This window comes from Nicotiana tabacum, chromosome 8 (assembly GCF_000715075.1).
Source record: "Nicotiana tabacum cultivar K326 chromosome 8, ASM71507v2, whole genome shotgun sequence".
Classification (NCBI taxonomy): Eukaryota; Viridiplantae; Streptophyta; class Magnoliopsida; order Solanales; family Solanaceae; genus Nicotiana; species Nicotiana tabacum.
In genome coordinates, this window is record NC_134087.1 from 35906240 (window position 1) to 35924851 (window position 18612).

At 36.6% G+C, this 18612-nt stretch overlaps 1 protein-coding gene across 1 annotated transcript; it reads left to right on the plus strand.

Annotated features, from left to right (window-relative positions):
- The first annotated feature begins 12301 nt into the window (after window positions 1-12301).
- LOC107776239 (TMV resistance protein N) lies at window positions 12302-18091 on the plus strand. Its single transcript, XM_075220289.1, has 3 exons — window positions 12302-13382; window positions 15383-15676; window positions 15823-18091. Exons 1-3 carry the CDS (start codon window positions 12417-12419, stop codon window positions 17209-17211), a joined length of 2649 nt encoding a protein of 882 aa, XP_075076390.1. The 5' UTR covers window positions 12302-12416; the 3' UTR covers window positions 17212-18091.
- Window positions 18092-18612: the final 521 nt, after the last annotated feature.

Genomic DNA, 18612 nt, shown 5'->3' on the forward strand with positions numbered 1-18612 from the left:
CCCTAATATTGGTAAAGGCGACTAGGGAATGGAGGCCCTATGTCTAAAATCTCAACTTAGGGATTGGAGCCCTAATGTCGGCAAAAGGAAACTTGCTCTACTCAGGGATTGGGGCCCTAATGTCGGCTAAAAGAAAATTGCTCAATTCAGGGATTGGAGCCCTAATGTCGGTTAAAGGAAAATTGCTCAACTCAGGGATTGGAGCCCTAATATTGGCTAAAGGAAAATTGCTCAACTCAGGGATTGGAGCCCTAATGTCGGCTAAACGAAAATCGCTCAACTCAGGGATTGGAGCCCTATTGTCGGCTATACAAAAATCGCTCAACTCAGGGATTGGAGCCCTAATGTCGGCTAAAAGAAAATCGCTCAACTCAGGGATTGGAGCCCTAATATTGGCTAATGACGACTAGGGAATGGAGGCCCTATGTCTAAAATCTCAACTCAGGGATTGGAGCCCTAATGTTGGCAAAGGTGACTAGGGAATGGAGGCCCTATGTCTAAAATCTCAACTCAGGGATTGGAGCCCTAATGTTGGCCAAAGGCGACTAGGGAATGGAGGATGTCTAAAATCTCAACTTAGGGATTGGAGCCCTAATGATGGCAAAGGCGACTAGGGAATGGAGGCCCTATGTCTAAAATTTTAACTTATAGATTGGAGCCCTAATGTTGGCGAAAAATAGGTTGATATTGGGGATTCTAAACTAACCCATTTTTTTTGGAATTTTCTTCTTATTTCTCTTTTCGTTTTTATTATTTTTTTTATTATTTTTTTTTGTTTAGTAAACATGCAGGAAAGAATTCGGAGGAAACTTCCCTCTTGCGTTGATTCCTTGCTGCAAAGCTGTTTCTTGCATTTCTTTTCCCTTTGGTTGCACCTGTTTCTTGCATGGTTGCTTTGCATTGCACCTGTTTCAATTTTCCAGACAAAGAACAATTGTCAGTTTGAAAACGGTGGTTGGTTCGGTGGCCTTGATCATTCCAATTGCTTGGTCCCGGCCTCATTTCTGTTGAGAAACTTCGACATTGATTGGCTTCAAATGCGACCCCCTTTCAAACTAATAAGACTCAGATTTCAGGATTTCATGATGACTCGCCCGTGTAAGGCTTTGGTTCTCATTCCGCTTCCCAGACTTTTGCCTTTGACTTTCTTCTCTTTATTTTTTCTTTTTTTTAATTCCTTTGCTTTTGAGGTAATCAAACATCATGATCAGTCGGGATTGGACTGACGCACCGTTGAGGCTGGGTATTTTCTTCACCTCTTGCCAGTCGGAGCTTTGTGAAACCGGTCCTGCCACCTTTTCTTTCTAACACATTTTTGAATTTAGGGTTAAGCCGAAAGGGATTCAAGGAAAGGTAAACAAAGAGCGGAAAAACGAATTTAAAAGAGAAGCGTCCCTTTCGGGGAAAAAGAAGAACTTATCTGAGGTGCATGCCAGCTTCAAACTGACATGACATACTTTTTGGACTAGATGCCCGAATCCTCACGAACTTGCATTTCCTCAAGAACCAAAACGGATCTATGTTTCCCAACTAGGGAACCTTGCCAGAACTTTCTGTGGTGAAATCATCTTTTCGGCCTACAGCGCCCTTTGCGGGTTTTCGCTAGTCGACCTCTCTCATTTCTCTTCTCAACGTCGCCCGATAGTACTTTTTGCGGTTTTCACTAAACGGACTCTCTTATTCTTGGTTTCTCTACTCTCGTCGCCTCATGGTGCCCGAAGGTTTTCACCGACAAGACTCTCTCATTTTATTTCTCTTAATTTTAGAATGCATCGGCTTCCAACCATGATATTTCTTGGTTTCCCCCGCCTTTGGCAATTGATCCGAAGGACTTGTACTTGGTTTTTGGTAAAAAGAATTGTGGATGAAATTACAACTTCGGAACCATTTGGTGTGCCCGTGGTTGAACCATTATAACATCTGCCCCAGTTTCAACTTCAGGGAAAATTGGATTTTTGTTTTGGTATGACTGAACCCCAGAGAGAGGCTGCCTACGTATCCTTTCGGAATCAAGTCAGACGTAGTTCAGGCAAATCATTTGTTTTTTTTTTCCGAAGCATCAGAGAATTTTTTATCCTCAAACCTAACTGCAGTGGCTAATCGCGTGGGACTTAACCTTTCCAACTTTATTTTGCCTTTGTAGGCCTTTATTTTTTGTCTTCTTTCTTACAACTTCAATTTTAGAGCATTTGGGGGTACCTTGGTTTCTTCAACTTCGCTGAGGCGATTAGCCATGTGAAACTCAACCCTTTCAACTTCAATTGACTTTATAGGCGCTTTAATTTGATTTTCTCCTTCCAAGAGTTTTGATTCCTGAGCATCGGCCGCCATGGACAGTCGAGGTCGACTTGATGCACCTGCTGAGGCTGGGTGCCTTTTTCACATTAGCGTGTATCAAACGAAAGCCCTGTAAATCAGTCTTGCCATCCTTTCTTTGTCTTGGTTTTGGAACAGTGTTAGACCAAAAGGGATTCAAAGAGAAACAAATAATTGAATGGAGAATGAGTTTAAAACTAGAAGTGTCCCTTTCGGGGAAAAGAGAGAAGGACTTATCTGGAGTACATGCGGACTTCAATGAACATGACATGCCTTTTGGACTGGATGCCTGATCTGTGTAAACCGTCCGACTCTCAAAAATTCATCACAACTTTGCCTTGAATACCGAGGAACCTTATCAGGACTCTGTTGATGCCGATGGCTATGGGGATCTTATTTTCGATCATGGGAGCCCTTTGTGGGTTTTCACGAGCTGGCATTTTTCATTTCATTTCTTACCATCTCCTTATAGTGCCCGTGTGGGTTTTCACTAACAAGACTCTCATTTTGATTTTCTCTGCTTACCGTCGTCTTACGGTGACCGTATGGGTTTTCACCAATAAGACTCTCTCATTTTATTCCTCTCATTTTGTTGTATCAGATCCAAATAACTCCATCCTCCCATTTTGAACCGCTTTGTCGATTGATCAGAAGGACTTGAACAAGGTTTGGGGTGAAAAGAATTAGGATTGAACTACAACTTTGGAACCTTTTGGGCGGGATCATTGCCGAACCATTATAACTTCTGCCCCAGTTTCACTTTTGGGGGACTTTGGATTTTTGTTTTGCTGTGACTGAACCCCAGATAGAGGCTGCCTACGTATCCTTTAGGAATCAAGTCAAGACGTAGTTCAAGCAAATATTTTGTTTTTCTGATTTGCTTTGTTTTTCACTTTCTTCTTCCCTTCTGTTTCCTTTTTTTTTTCATTTTCATTGTCTTTTTTTTGTATATATATTTTCTTATTTTTCCAATTCTTTCTTCTTCTTTTTTTCTTCATTTTTCTTTTTCATTTCAATTTCTTTTTTTTCATTTTATTTTTCAATAATACTTTCAGGTTCCAAAGAGGGTAATCAAAGAAGAGTAACCAGCTCAAATGGGTTTGCAAAGGGTTGATAGTGTTTGGGTAGCGAGAATGAAAGCCTTCGTCATCTCAACCGGAAAATATTAGAACTATATGTAGGATCCAACATAGTAACTTTTGACTGCATTTGCATTGACAGTTATTTCAAGGGCATTTTTATCGATGTGTCCCAAGTACAACGCACTCTTTTGGCAGTACTCTTGTTGCAATGTATGTACCTTTCCAATCTGGACCCAATTTTCTTTCAGCTTTTCCAACTCTTTGTTTTATTTTCTTAAACATATCTTCATTGCGATCTAATCCTTGATTCATTATTTCGAGGTCTGACGGCTTTCAGGATCCGGGCATGAAGTCCGCAAGCATGTCGTGTTATTGAAATCTGCATTTAAGAGAATTGAAAAGAGAATAAGAAAGAAAAATGACAAGATTAAGAGAAGAGACATTCCTAGACAATGAAATATTAATTTCATTTTTTTTTATTGAATTTTTTTTGATTTTTTTTTTGAATTTTTTGAAGATAGAAGGGTTTATACAAGAAAGTAAGACAATAAAGTAAAACATCTGAATCACACCCTAAGATAATCTGGATGCAGAAAGGATAGCAAGACTGGCTACTAAGACTCCCGTCTGATGGGGAACTTTCATGTTTGGCAACCATTTTATGGCTTTTCTTCTATCTCGGCAATGGTTGTAATGGCCTTCAGTGCCGAATCAAATTCCTCATCTTCGCAAATCATTCTGACTATTGGCCTGTTGTTGTGGGCGGGCAACTGATTGTTCATCACATCATGAGCTTCTTCATCCCGAAAAACGATTCTTTCAGCTTCAATCGAATCTTCAACTGCCCTTTTGAGGGTCCAACAGTCCTTTGTACTGTGCCTCACTGCTCCAGAGTGGTATTCACATATAGTGTCAGCTCAGTGTGGTGGGGACTCGGGGTTCAGCCGAATTTGGTCCACTGGCTGCAATAGATCTAGCCTAATCAGCTTTTGGAACAAGCTTGAATACGATTTACCAATAGGGGTGAACTGATTCTTTCTGAAAGGCTCTCTTAGGCAAGGATTGTACCGGGGAACATCTGATTGAGGATTGTATGGAGCTTGGTAAGGATGGACATTTCTGGGAAGTGGAGCTCAGTTTTGTGGATAATATTATGGTCGCGTGTAAGGTTGCGCATTCATCAACGCATACCAACAAAACCAATCACCTGAACAGAACCTGGCTAATTTACTCACACACACAACCTTGTTAGTTTTGAGGCATTTAACATATAGAAAATCCACGTTGGGATGCAATGCACCTAAACAGTTAAACGCTTCTACATGTGTTTGAACGGGTTGCATGTTTCATCCCGGCCTTAAACTAACCCTCTTCACTACGTACCTCTTTTCTTTTATTCCTGCCTCTCTTTAACCACTCTTGATCTTGTTTTTGCCGCTCTTTTTTTGTTTTTGGCATTTTTTTTTAATTTTTTCTCTTTTTTTTTACTCAATTATTTTATGGCTATGATCGAATCCGATGGAGATTGCCTACGTATCATGACCCCGCATGAATCAGATCTTGCGTAGTTCGGGAGATCGTGAATAGAATAAGTAAACTAACTCTTTTTTTTTCTTTTTGGAATAATTTTTTTTAAAAAAAATTCTTTAAAAGAATAAAGGTTTTTTTTTGGATTTTTGTTTCTTTTGGATTTTTCTAAAAAAAATGCTTTAAAAGAAGAAAAGGATATTTTTTGGATTTTTGAATTTGACTCTATTTTTATTTTTTGAAAGAAAGACTTCTAAAAATTCCTTTTCTTTTGATTGGAACTTTGGGAATTTTAGAAGTAAAAAAGAAAATATTTTTGTTTGAATTTTCATTTGTTCTATCTTTTTCTAAATAAGAAAGAAAATATTTTCTTTGGATTTTGGCTGTCGCCTCTTAATTTTCGAAAGAGGCACTTTTAAGAAAATATTTTGAATTTTTGAGTTTTTTTATTTATTTACAAAAGCACTTCTAAAGAAAAGCGAAAATATTTTTGGACTCATATTTTCAAATTTTTTATGGATATTTACAAAATAAAGACAGCTAAAGAGCAATTTTTTCTGGATTTTTGTTTCTGATATTTTTTGGATTTTTTGGAAAAATACTTCAGAATGAAAGAAACCCGTATTTTAGATTTTGATTTTTTTTTTGTATGAAAGATATTAGAAAGAAGGAAACCATTTTTTTTTGAGTTTAAAAACTACTTTTTTTTTTGTTTTTAAATTTTTTAAGGAAATATTTTCAAAGAAGGGACTCGAAGAAAATATTTTTGGATTATTTTTTGAAAACCGGGGTCGGAACCGATGAGGTTTGCCTACGTATCTCACATCCGGTGAGAATCAAACCCGCGTAGTTCGAGCAGATAAAACAAACTTCTTTTGAAAAACAAGACTCTTTTTCCATTGGCAAACAAAACCATTTTTCATAAACAAAACTTTTTTTTTTCTTTCAAAAATTCGGCAGAGTTTCGACACTATTTGGACGTTGATTTTTTTTTCAAACCAGGCGATTAACTACCTCTATCTCCCTTTCCTCAAGACATTCAAAAGTCGGTCGGCATGCAAGTCCGAAACAAACAAATGCACAAGTAGTAAGTTGGATGCATCAGGATGGTCTTTTGTCATTTTGGTACACCTGTCCTAGACAGACCCAACCCCTGTGTTGAGCCTCCAAAGTCAAATGCACATGATGCAAACAAACGTTCCTACTAGGGATCCGACATGAAGCTGAGTTATTCTAGGTTCGTAACCTGGGTATTTGTTCTAGACTGTGTACCCGAGCGGACAACTCGAGTCGAGGAGGGGGCTACGTACCGGGGACCCGCGAGATCGTCCGGCTTTGTAACTTGTCCGGCCTCTTTCTTATTTCAGGGTATGACACTAACAGAATAGGGAGTCTCGCCCAGCAAGCACATCCCCGAAGATGAGAAGAGGAGGGTTTCGGCACAGTTTATATACAGTTCAGATAATATCAAAGCGGTAAAAGGAAACATTTAGCACGTTATGCCCAAACATGTAATAAAGATTAGGTAATAAAGCCAAATATAACAATTATTCTAAGCTCGAATTCTTGAACCCTGAACCAGAGATTCTGGATTCTTTCCCCAGCGGAGTCGCCAGAGCTGTCACACCTCCTTTTTGCGCGCCTGCCCCCAAGGGTAAATGCGTAAAGGGAGTTTTTCCAATTTAAGTGACAATATTCGAAATGGGATTATTTATTTAATTCAGAGTCGCCACTTGGGAAAGGTTTGACTTTTGGTGTCCCAAGTCACCGGTTTATCTTGAATCCCAATTCGAGGAAAATATTGACTTTCCAAATGAAGTTTGCGAACCAGAAATTCTAAGTAAGGAATTCTGTTGACCCGAGGGAAGGTGTTAGGCACCCCAAAATCCCATGGTTCTAGCACGGTTGCTTAAATTGTTATAATGGCTAAATATCTGATTTTAATACATGTTATAACTTGTATGCTTTTATTAGGTTTAAACCACTTTTATTATTATTTTTTTATGGAATTGCAACGTCGTGAAAATGCATCTCGAACCACGTTGCAATCAATGCACCCGTGGTTGTTAATACATTCCAATTTCGTTGAGATTTGGATTTGGGTCGCATAAATGCGCACCCGTATTGAAGAATGTAATTTAATTAAAAATCGCGCCTAAAAATTCTAACGCGTTATTATCTTTGAGGAAGGCCGTAAAAATTCGCTAAACGGCCCTTCCCAAATTCTAAGTATTTTATTATGACCAATTATTGAGGGCCCCGCAATTTGCATTTTTGTTTTAAAAGGATCGACCTATAGTGACTATGTTTTCTATTTCGTTTGTCTCTATATTGAAAGAAAAAGAATTCTAACTTATTTACATGCTCACGAGTTATTATAGTTGAGTTTTGAAAGTGAGTCGTTTAAAGAGTTTACATGGGCAGCGCATAGAATGTTCTAAATACAGACAGTAAAAGAAAGAAAAGACTACATTAAACTACAGCTTCAAATCTTTCCCATTTTTTTTGCATTCATGCTTCGAGTAGCTTACAAGATGTACCAGTGTATCAGTTTGTGTACCTTTATAGATGAAGATCTTATTCAATACATATGGAGCAAACAACCATCAAATTTAATGTGCAAATGAACCACAATCAGAGGCAACGAGCGGAAACCTTTCGAACCGAACTCGACTTCGACCTCTTCGGGCTAGTATTTTGGGCTATCTTTTAAATTGAGTTTGAAGCTTTTGGATTTGATTTTTGGTGTGATTTAGCTCCTGTTTTTGAGGTATTTTTTTTTTAAACAAGGTAATGAATGGCTATATGTTTTTTTTTTTGTTGAAAGAAATAGGTAGAAAGAATAAAACTAGTAGAAACTCTTTAGCATAGAAGAAGAAAATTTATTTTCTCTCAATATTCTTCCATCTTCTCTTCTCCTCTTTTCTTCAAATATTTCTCTTCTATTTATAGGAGAAGTTTCAAAAAAATTCAGATTTTTTTTAAATTTTTTAAATTTTTTATTTAAAAGAAATCCCACTTACATTTTGCTTTTCTTTTTTTATAAAAAGAATTACCACCTTTCTTACTTTTATTTTTTAAATTCCAACTTTAATTACTTTTATCTTATTTAAAATCCCACTTTTTTACTTTTTAAAAAGAAAATTCCACTTATTTTACTTTTTCTTAAAAAAACAATGCACTTTCTTTTACTTTTCTTTAAAAAATTCTACTTTATTTTAATTTAATTTTTTTAAAATTTTCAGCTACCTTTATATTATTTTTTAATTCCAACTTTCTTTTACTTTTTATTTTTAAAAATTTTCACAAAACTTTACTTTTATTTTTTAAATTTTTCAATTTCTTTTACTTTTTTAAAAGAGAATTCCTCCTAATTTTACTTTTTTTTTAATTTCATACTTCCCTTTTTCTTATTTTTTTTAAATCTCTCCCGAAAATTTTTAAAAAAATTAATATTTTTTGGATTTTTTATTATTATTTAAAAATAAGAATAAAAATAAAATAATAGTAATAGTAATAATTCACCTTCTAAAATTTTGTATTTTTAACCTATAATAAAAAGTATAACAAAGCTAAAAATTTGTATGATAAAACCCCCTAAAATATTTACATAGAAGAAGCGACAAAAAAAATTAAATATTGTCAAAAATTAGGTGCTCAGAGGGGGTAGGGTTAAGGTAGGGGAGGGTGGGTAGTGGGTGGGGGTGAGTGGGGTGTGGGGAGTTGGTGGGGATAGGGAAGGTTGAAAAAGTGTTTTGGAAACATTTTCTCTTGATAGATAAAACATTTTCCTCCAATTGGAGGCGACAAGAGAGGTGTTACGGGTCTCGAAGGGTTTCTCTAGTGGCCACAAAGGGGACTGATCGTGGAACAAAGAGGTACAAGGGAAAGTGAGCATAGACGAGGGAGAAGGGGGATAATAGTGAGGGGTATATGAAGGTTAGGAAGGAGGTGAAGTTATCGGTTACTGCGGCTAAGACCACATCGTTCGGTCATTTATATGAAGAAATTGGGGATAAAGGCGGGGACAAGAAGTTGTACAGGCTGGCTAAGGTGAGAGAGAGGAAGGCCCGTGATCTAGAATAAGTGAGGTGCATAGAAGACGGGGAGGATAGAGTTTTGTTGGAAGGAGCACAAATTAGGCAGAGATGGCAGTCTTACTTCCATAAACTCTTGAATGAAGAGGGAGATAAGAGCATTGTGTTGGGTGAGTTGGAGTACTCAGAGTGACATCGAGATTTTGGGTACTGTAGACGCATAAGAGTGGGGGAGGTTGAAGGTGCTATCCGCAGGATGAGTAGGGGTAGAGCGACCGAGCCAGACTAGATTCTTGTGGAATTCTAGAATAGCGTGGGTAAGGCGGGGTTGGAAAGGCTCTCTAGGTTGTTTAATGTCATTTTTAGGGCGAAGAAGATGCCTGAAGAGTCGAGGTGGAGTATGATGATTCCGTTGTACGAGAACAAGGGGATATCCAAAATTACAACAACTATAGAGGTATTAAGTTGTTAAGCCATACGATGAAAGTTTGGGAGAGGGTGATAGAAGGGAGGATGAGAAGTGTGTCCATTTTCGAGAACCAGTTTGGTTTCATGCAGGGACGGTCGACTACGGAAGCCATCCACCTTGTGAGGAGATTGGTGGAACAATATAGGGCCATGAAGAAAGACTTGCTTATGGTATTCATTGACCTAGAGAAAGCTTATGACAAAGTCCCAAGAGAGGTTCTATGGAGATATTTGAAGGCTAAATGAGTGCCTGTAGCGTATATTAAAGTGATCCAGAACGTGTATGATGGAGCTAAGACACGGGCAAGGATAGCAAGAGGAGACTCTGAATACTTCCCAGTTAAGATGGAGTTGCATTAGGGATCAACTCTTAGCTTGTTTTTGTTTTCCTTGGCAATGGATACATTGACGCGACGCGTTCAAAGGGGGTGCTTTAGTGCATGTTATTTGCAGATATAGTCTTGATCGATAAGACACGATGTGGTGTTAATAAGAGGCTAGAGGTTTGGAGACATACCCTGAGTCTAAAGGTTTCACGTTGAGCAAGATCAAGAAAGAATACTTGAAGTGCAAGTTCAACAGTGTTACCCAGGAAGCGAACGGGGACGTGAGGCTTGATGCGCAAGTCATTCCCAGGAGAGAGAGTTTCAAGTACCTTGGGTCTATAATTCAGAATGATGGGGAGATTGTCACACATCGTATCGGAGCATGGTGGATGAAGTGGAGGCTCGCTTCTGGTGTCTTGTGCGATAAGAATGTGTCGTTGAGACTTAAAGGTAAGTTCTACAAGGTAGTGGTTAGACCGACTATATTGTATGGGGCAGAGTGCTGGCCAGTCAAGAACTCCTATGTCCAGCAAATGAAAGTAGCTGAAATGAGGATGTTGAGATGGATGTGTGGGCATACTAGGTTAAGATAGAATTAGAAATGAAGTTGTTCGGGACAAGGTGGGAGTGGCCCATATGGAGGAAAAGATGTGAGAGGCGAGACTAAGATTGTTCGGGCATGTTAAAAGGAGAAGCACAGATGCCCCTGTCAGGAGGTGTGAGAGGTTGGCCTTGGGGGTACGAGGAAGGGTAGATGTAGGTCAAAGAAGTCTTGGGGAGAGGTGATCAGTCGGGACATGATACAACTTGAGCTAACTGAGAACATGACCCTTGATAGGAGAGTGTAGAGGTTGAGGATTAGGGTAGAAGGTTAGTAGATAGTCGAGTATTTCCCTTTGTCTTCCTTCGTTCAATAGTATTAATGCTAGTAGGGTACCTCCTTTTATCCTTAGTTTGCTCTTACCGCATATCTTGTATTGTTATTACTTGTTATCAGTACTCTCTTAGTTTGCTATCACTACATATCTTGTACTATTATTACTTGCTATGGTACTTCTTTCATATTCTCTTTTGCTATCTTGGATTTAGTTTTCTAAATATCTTGTCTTGCTATTACTTGCTATTAGTGCTTCTTCCATCTTTTCTTTAGCCGAGAGTTTATCGGAAACATGCTCTCTGCCCTTCCAGGTAGGGGTAAGGCTGCGTACCCTGACCCCACTTGTGGGATTACACTGGGTTGTTGTTGTTGTTGTTGGAGGAGGAAAATGAATTCATGAGGAAAATATTTTCCAAAACATTTAAGCCAACTAAACGTGGGAAAATTGGAAAACGTTTTCCTTCGTACCAAACACACCCTTAGTGTCTATCTCTTTGCTTTAAGTTCAAATGTATCTCTTTGTCAACTTTTTGGTGTAGGATGGAGAATACTTATGATTCTGGTAACATGAGAGAGTTTCTCAGCTCCTTGCAGAATCATAAAGGAGTTTGAGCTTTCTGTAATCCCTATGCTATACATATACATCACTAACTTAGTGCTGATTTATTAATTAAATTTTTCTCTAATGATCTAAAACCTGTACTATGCTCAGTTTGTAATGGGTTGTACATACCAACCAGCACTTTCTTTATGCTGCTTTTCTGACATAATGCTACTCTTTCTATTACTTATTAAAAAAAGGGCTTGAAGAAAGTAGAGTATAAAATCACTCACAAACAGCAAATCAAACATTTGCTTCGCAAAATAATTTACAATTAAGCTTGAGCTAGCACTTTGAAAGTGTTCCTTGAACCGAGCTCTAGCTGCACGATGGGGTCATACAAGCTTAGTTCAAATGTTATATGAGCAAAGTTGCAACACCCAACACTTTGCATGATTATAATCATTTTTAACCCCTATGACTAATTATCATAGTGATTCAAATATGTTGCAAGTGTTATTAAGGAGGTAGAATGTGTTGATCAGGCCTCTTGCTTCTTGGCTAAAAATAAAAAGATGTAATATCATGTGTTATTAAACCAATTTCTAATTTTAGTGTATCCTGCTTTGGCACCAGTAGAGTCGCAGGCATGAATGACTGTTTTTTCAAGAATAATCTTGCTAAATCTCATAAAATTTCTTTTTTCCTCTTCAATTTAAAGCTCGGCAAACAACGTTACACCTTTTAATACCAGGAATTGTTTTCACTTGTCAACATCTATCTCCACTCAATTCCTTTTACTCATAGCAAATACAACTCGAAATGCAGAAGCTAACCACATAACGATGAAAAGCTAGTTTGAGTTGCATTTTGTTTGGACGAAGTAGGTCTTTGTTTAAAATGGGAATGAAACTGTTCGTTTGTTGGAATCTGAAAAATGGTGGCACAGAGGACAGCTTAGAGAAAAAACATCGACAGGATTTCTGGTTGCTTTAACTATCTTGATTCTTTGGACATTTTATACAAGTTTCAATAAAGAATTACATTGAACATGGGCTCTGCTTAGCATTGAATAAGTTTCACTACTTTGTTATTAATTATTACGTTCTTATTCATCACAGGAATGAAGCAGAATGCATTGATCGGATTGTACACGAGAAATTTCAAAATGTGCACCACACAGTTTCAGCAACTGAGAAGTATTTAGTGGGAGTCGAATCTCGTACTGGTGGAGTGGAATCAATGTTGAAAGTTGGATCAGGAGGTGTTTATTTTGTGGGAATATGGGGAATGGGTGGTGTGGGGAAGACAACGGTCGCAAGAAAAATCTTTGACAATATTTCTAATCAGTTTCAAGGGTCTTGTTTTCTTGCAAATGTTAGAGAAGAATCGAAGAAGCATGGGATAAAACACTTGCAGAAGACACTTCTTTCAAGAATCTTAAATGAAAAATCTTTGAAGGTAGCAAGTTTTTATGAAGGAGCTGACATGTTAAAAGGAAAGTTTTGTCTCAGGAAGGTTTTAATTGTTTTTGATGATGTGGATGACAACCACCAGTTGGAGTATTTAGTTGGAAAGCATGATTGGTTTGGTGATGGCAGTAGAATCATTACAACAACCCGAAATGCAGATTTACTTCGTTGCCACGACGAGTTATATTCTGTCCCTGAATTGGCGAAATGGGGGGCTCTTGAACTTTTTAGTTGGCATGCCTTTCAGAAGAGGACTCCAGATAAAGAGTTTTTAAAACTCTCTAAGTCTGTAGTAGATTATGCTAAAGGTTTACCCTTAGCTCTTACGGTATTGGGTTATTTTCTCTACAAACGAGGCATAACTGAGTGGAGAAGCGCATTGGATAGACTCAAAGATACTGGATACGAAGAAATTGTTAAGCAGCTCAGCTTAAGTGTAGATGGATTGTCCTGTGAAGACAAGAATATATTTCTTGATATTGCATGCTTCTTTAGAGGAAAAAGGAGAGATTTTGTGATAGCAATACTAAATAGTTTTGGCTTCAAATCAGAGATTGGAATAGATGTCCTTACAAAGAAATCACTTCTTTATATTTCAGAAGGAATAGTTGAGATGCATGATTTGATTGAACAAATGGGTCAGCAATTGGCACGTGATGTTGATCAGGACAAACCGTGGAACCATAGTAGAATATGGCATGAAAACGATATAGAAACTGTTTTTTCTGCAAATCAGGTATGTGTCTCCTCTAATCATTTTGAGGATGCTTGAGATTTGTCTTGTTTCTTTTGCATTTTTTTGGGATTCATGAAAAGTGAAAGCTAGACAATAGACATCGAGTTGTACAGCATTTTAGGACTAAAACATTTTTCTTAATAGTGTAAACTTCAAGTTATGGGCTGTTTTCTTAATTAAATCAATTGCAACATCTTGGTGACAAGTATACTCTGGTATCTTTGAATTACATTCCTTCTATTTTGCGGGCATGTGTCTCTCATGTGGCCATCAATGAGAATAGTTTTATTACGGATTCTACTTTCATATATTATCACATGTGCCTTTGGGAGATTTTAATTTGTATAGCTACTCAATATACAATTACTAGAGTTTTAGTTTCAATTATGATACTTGTATTAGATCTTGTGCTCTTGATTCTTTTATTTTTTGATATGCTAAAAAATGTCAAATTCTTATGACCTATTATCCACTAAAGTAATATTAGTAAAAGAAAATTACTCATAGGCCCAATTTTTCCTTATGATGTCTTATTTAAATCATTAGGAGCTAGTTCTATTTTCATAACTCCGCCCGTGTGAACAAAGTACAGCCGGTGGCGGTCCTAAGTTCGTAAAGGAGGATTATAGTAGGTTGACAGCCAGCGGCACAATAGTTCTAAGTATGATGATTCTTGTGAATACTAATTTGAATAGAGCAGGATGAATATAAAGGTTTGATTTAGTTCAATACGAAGTAATTTGAGATCATGGCATAGTTGATTGATTCATTGAATCGTCTATTTTTTCTTTTTTACAATTTAATGTTGTTCATTTTTTTGATTTTCTCTAAATATCAGTGTTTCTTGCCAATAGAAGAAAAAAAGACAAAATTAATGTCCCTTTTTTTGTGTTATCACAATTCAGCTCTACAAACTTTTATTGACTTTTGTCATATGATTTGTCTCTCATATTGCTTCGTATACATTCATTTTATTTGTCTTAATGGAAGTACATTTTAGTGAGCGCCTTCTTTACTACCTATAAATAGTGATATAATTTACTTTTACTACAAAGTAATTTGTTGCAGTGTCTTTTTTCAGTAATGCCGTTATTTGTCTGAGAGCTAATTTGACTGATGACATTTGGCACTCCCTCCTTTTCAATTTATGTGTCTTAGGTTCCTTTCTAATTTGCTTTAAAAACTGCCATTTTTCATATTTGGTAAGTCTTTAATTCCATGTTTAAGACCATAAGATTATAAGAGTATTTTTTTGTATGTTACTTTTAGTTTAAGATCACAAGATTCAATAGTCTTTACATTCTTAAACTTCGTGTCCAGTCAATCTAAGAAACATAAAATGTAATGGAGGGAGTACTATTTTGAGAAGAAATTTTTTCTTGTAAATTAGATTGTTGCAAAGTCTTCTCCCTCTTAGAGAAGAATTATATGAGGAACTAATAGTTGAAACGTAATATAGGATTCTAGAAGTAAATGTACTTTATTTTAGATTATAGGGGAAGCTATCCTTTGATAGGTTTCAACATAACTTTGCTTTTTGTGGTTTAACAATTCGTAGAGGCTATGCTATATGGAACGAACTTTCGAATGAATTTTCTTTTAAAACTTCCATGTATCCACTTAGGATTTTCTGCTGGTTTTCAAGTTGAAGAAGCAAGTAACTTTATTAAAAAAAGGGTTGTGAAGCAGCTAGTAGATTTTGGGTTTTTAAGGGAAAGAGATTTTCTAAATGTAGGACATAGAATCTTGAGTTTATTAGGCATTTTTAGTTGAGAAATAAATGTATTATATGATAATTTCTTTTTGATAAGGAAAATGTATATTTAACTGAACTACTGTAGCAACTGAATTATATGATAAGAGAAAGCTGTTCTTAATAAAGTCATGAAACTATTTGATTCAACTCTGAATGAAAGCTCCATTATGCTTTGTCTAAGGAGAATAGAGTCTTGCTCTTTAATGTGAATTCTGGTTAACGTAGTTACTTCTTCCATTTTCAGTGGACAGAGTCAGTAAAAGGCATAATGGTACCAATTGGCTCAGACCGACATATATGCAAGTGGAGCAAAGCTTTTAGAAATATGCCTTGTCTTAGGTTACTCATGGTCAAAGGGGAGGAGGTCCGACATTATGAACAAGTTTCTGGCACTATTGAATATCTCCCCAGTAGCTTGAAATGGCTTGATTGGTCTTACTACAGTTTTGAATCTTTACCAACAAATTTTCAACCAAGAAACCTTGTTGGGCTCAATATGACTTTTAGTTCTCTTGTTGAAATTTGCAAGGAACCAAAGGTATTGGTGATCTCTTTCATTATGGTTCTTTAAGTATTTCGTTTTCTTTCAAAGAAAAAGAGTTAGTTAAAGCTGACTTTCTATTCTTATACTTTTTTATAAGCAGGCATTTGACAAGTTGACGATTCTCAATTTAAGTTTTTCAGAGTAATTTACTCCGAACACCCAATTTTTCTGAGATTCCAAACCTGCAGAGGATAATACTGAAAAGTTGTTTAAGCTTGAAAGATGTTCATCCATCCATTGGCAATATCAAAAAGCTTGTTTCTCTGAACATGAAGAACTGTAAAAATCTCAAGTTTTTACCGAGCAGTATTCAAATGGAATCTCTTGAAAGCCTCAACCTCTCTGGTTGTGAGAAATTAGATACTCTTCCAGAAATTCGGGGGAATATGGAATTGCTATCAGAGATTCTTTTGGGACGTACTGCAATTCGGGAACTACCCTCATCAATAGGACGGCTCTTGGGTATTAGTTTGCTTGATTTGCATTCATGTGAAAATCTTGTAAGACTCCCAGCCAGTGTTAGCAAGATGAGAAAACTGAAAGTTTTAATTCTTAAAGGCTGCTTAAAACTGGCCACTTTTCCAGAAAGCCTGGGTGATCTAGAAGAATTGGAGGAGCTCTATGCTGGAAACACTGCCATTTGGCGACTACCAGATTCTATGGAAAACTTAAGCAAACTTAAAATCCTATCATTAAAAGGTAGACGGGAGATGAAGTGTCAATCTGCTACAGGTTTGATATTCCCTTGTGCATTTCAGGGTTTGAGGGAATTGAAAAGTTTGGATCTCAGTGGATGCAATTTATCTGGTGACAAGATTAATGCTCATAAGTTCTTGACTTCTCTATCGGAACTAAACCTTAGCAGAAACAAGTTTATTTCTCTACCTGATGGCATCAGTCAACTTTATCGACTTCGATATCTCAACATAACACACTGTCATGAACTTAAGAAACTTCCCGAACTTCCTCAAAATATAAAGGAATTGTATGCAGAAGATTTTCTGGCCAGACAAATTATGCTAGCTATGTCGATATACCGAAGGTTGTGTTTGGTCTCATTCACCAACTATAGTTTTGATCAACAACCGTACACAGAGAAGAGCGATGATAACTCAGTTTTGGATGAGATTCTGAGCTTGTTTCTTTTAGACAGCATGGATGATAGGATGACTTATTGTATTATCTTTCCTGAACGTGCTATCCCCACATGGTTTAAACATCAGAGTACTGAGGAAAAGATCTTGCTTAAACTGCCCGAGGATTGGTATGATGATGGGTTTGAGGGCTTTGCTATATGCTGTGTCACTTGCATGGGGGCAGGTGTCCACGATCCTGTTTCAGGGCTATCAGGGAAGTATGACTATACTTTCATCAAAGCCAAATTGATATGCAATAATCATCTGGAAAGTTTAAAGTGCTGGAGAAAGAGTGTAAAGTCAGTACGAGGTCTAGAACTTATAGCTGGTGTGTTTGCTTTGCCTACATACCATTGTGTTCTTTGCTGCAGACTTCTGGCACAGAAGCTATAAACTTTAACCAGTATGGCCTATTCGAGGCATCTATCCAAAGGCACATTGCGAGACGTTGGGGAGTTCATTTGATTTACAAGTCTGCAAGACAATTTTTCGAGAGTAGAACTGAGAAAGGGTTGCTTGCCCAGAAGTTGAGTATAAAGCTCCTAATGTCAAACTTGAATTTCTAAAATACCCATAAAAAATTGAATGCCCATTTTATTCTCAATATCTACAATATTTTTGTACAATAACGTAATTATAGATTTTAACAAATTTATTAAGCTACTGACATCTTTTCATATACAATGTATATGAACATGGAAACTACAATTATTATAGAATTACGTGGGTAAATATTAATTATACTTGCAACCTTGAATGGGATATAAGTACTTACTAGTACTATAAAAATCCGAAGACGAATCTCTTATCTGGACGTTTGGAGAGCTTTATACACAATGGTTTTGAGAATTTCTTTTCCTCATTACTTTTCTCCCATTCAATTTCCTTTAAGTTTTGACATAAAGTGTAAGTTACAATTGTCTAATTTAATTATCTTTTATCTCCTATTTAAGATTGATCTTCCCAAAATTCTTTTACATAAATCTTCAGATACACAAAGAAGCTTTGATGATTGCCTGGAAAGAGAAGTTAAGATGGCATTGGCAATAAAATTAGTGTCTATTGCATCAGTATGACTGTATGAACTTCTTTTCTCCAAGTCTCAGAAAGATGACATATGACGCCGACCAAGCCTTGGATTAAGAAGCTGCATGAGCATATTAACAAGACCTGGATCACTCTTTCCTCTTAGAATGTTAAGAATCTGGTATTGAGGTTTTGGTTACTATTAGATTCATTTTCTTAGGTAAACTAGGTCTTCTTCAATTGTATGTTATGGTGGTTTGATATGTGATGTACTAGCTTTTTGTAACTATTCCTACAATTTTGTTGCTAAAAGAAGTGTTAATTCTCTTTACACTTTAATGTCTTTAATTCAAAAAATAGACGTTAAAATGTGACAATTAAGAGGTTCATAGAAATATAAGTAGTATAAATTGAAAAACTAGATTTGAGTAAGGACTAGCATGGACAATGTTGTGGTAAACTAATATGTCCATCTTGGTTGGCTTGTTTTGGATGGATAGCGTTGAATAAAGTCCCCCTTACAAAGACAACTTAGTGATAAAAGGATGTTCAATATGCAATAGTTGCTACCTGTGTAAAAGGGACCTAGAAAGTATCTGTTTAAGAGAATGTATTTGGATTCCCACATGTCTAGATTCATTAAACTTGAATAAGAAAAATATTATATCTATAGGATATCTTAGGATATTTTGCTTTTAGTTAATTGAATATTTATTTATCTTGATTATCTATCATGTTGTAAATAGTTTAAGACTCCTATATAAGGAG

Coding starts and splice junctions, on each gene's coding strand:
- LOC107776239 (XM_075220289.1), top strand. CDS start 12,417: ATGTTGAAAGTTGGATCAGGAGGTGTTTATTTTGTGGGAATATGGGGA. Junction 13,383..15,382: donor CTGTTTTTTCTGCAAATCAG/GTATGTGTCTCC, acceptor TTCCATTTTCAG/TGGACAGAGTCAGTAAAAGG. Junction 15,677..15,822: donor AAATTTGCAAGGAACCAAAG/GTATTGGTGATC, acceptor TAAGTTTTTCAG/AGTAATTTACTCCGAACACC.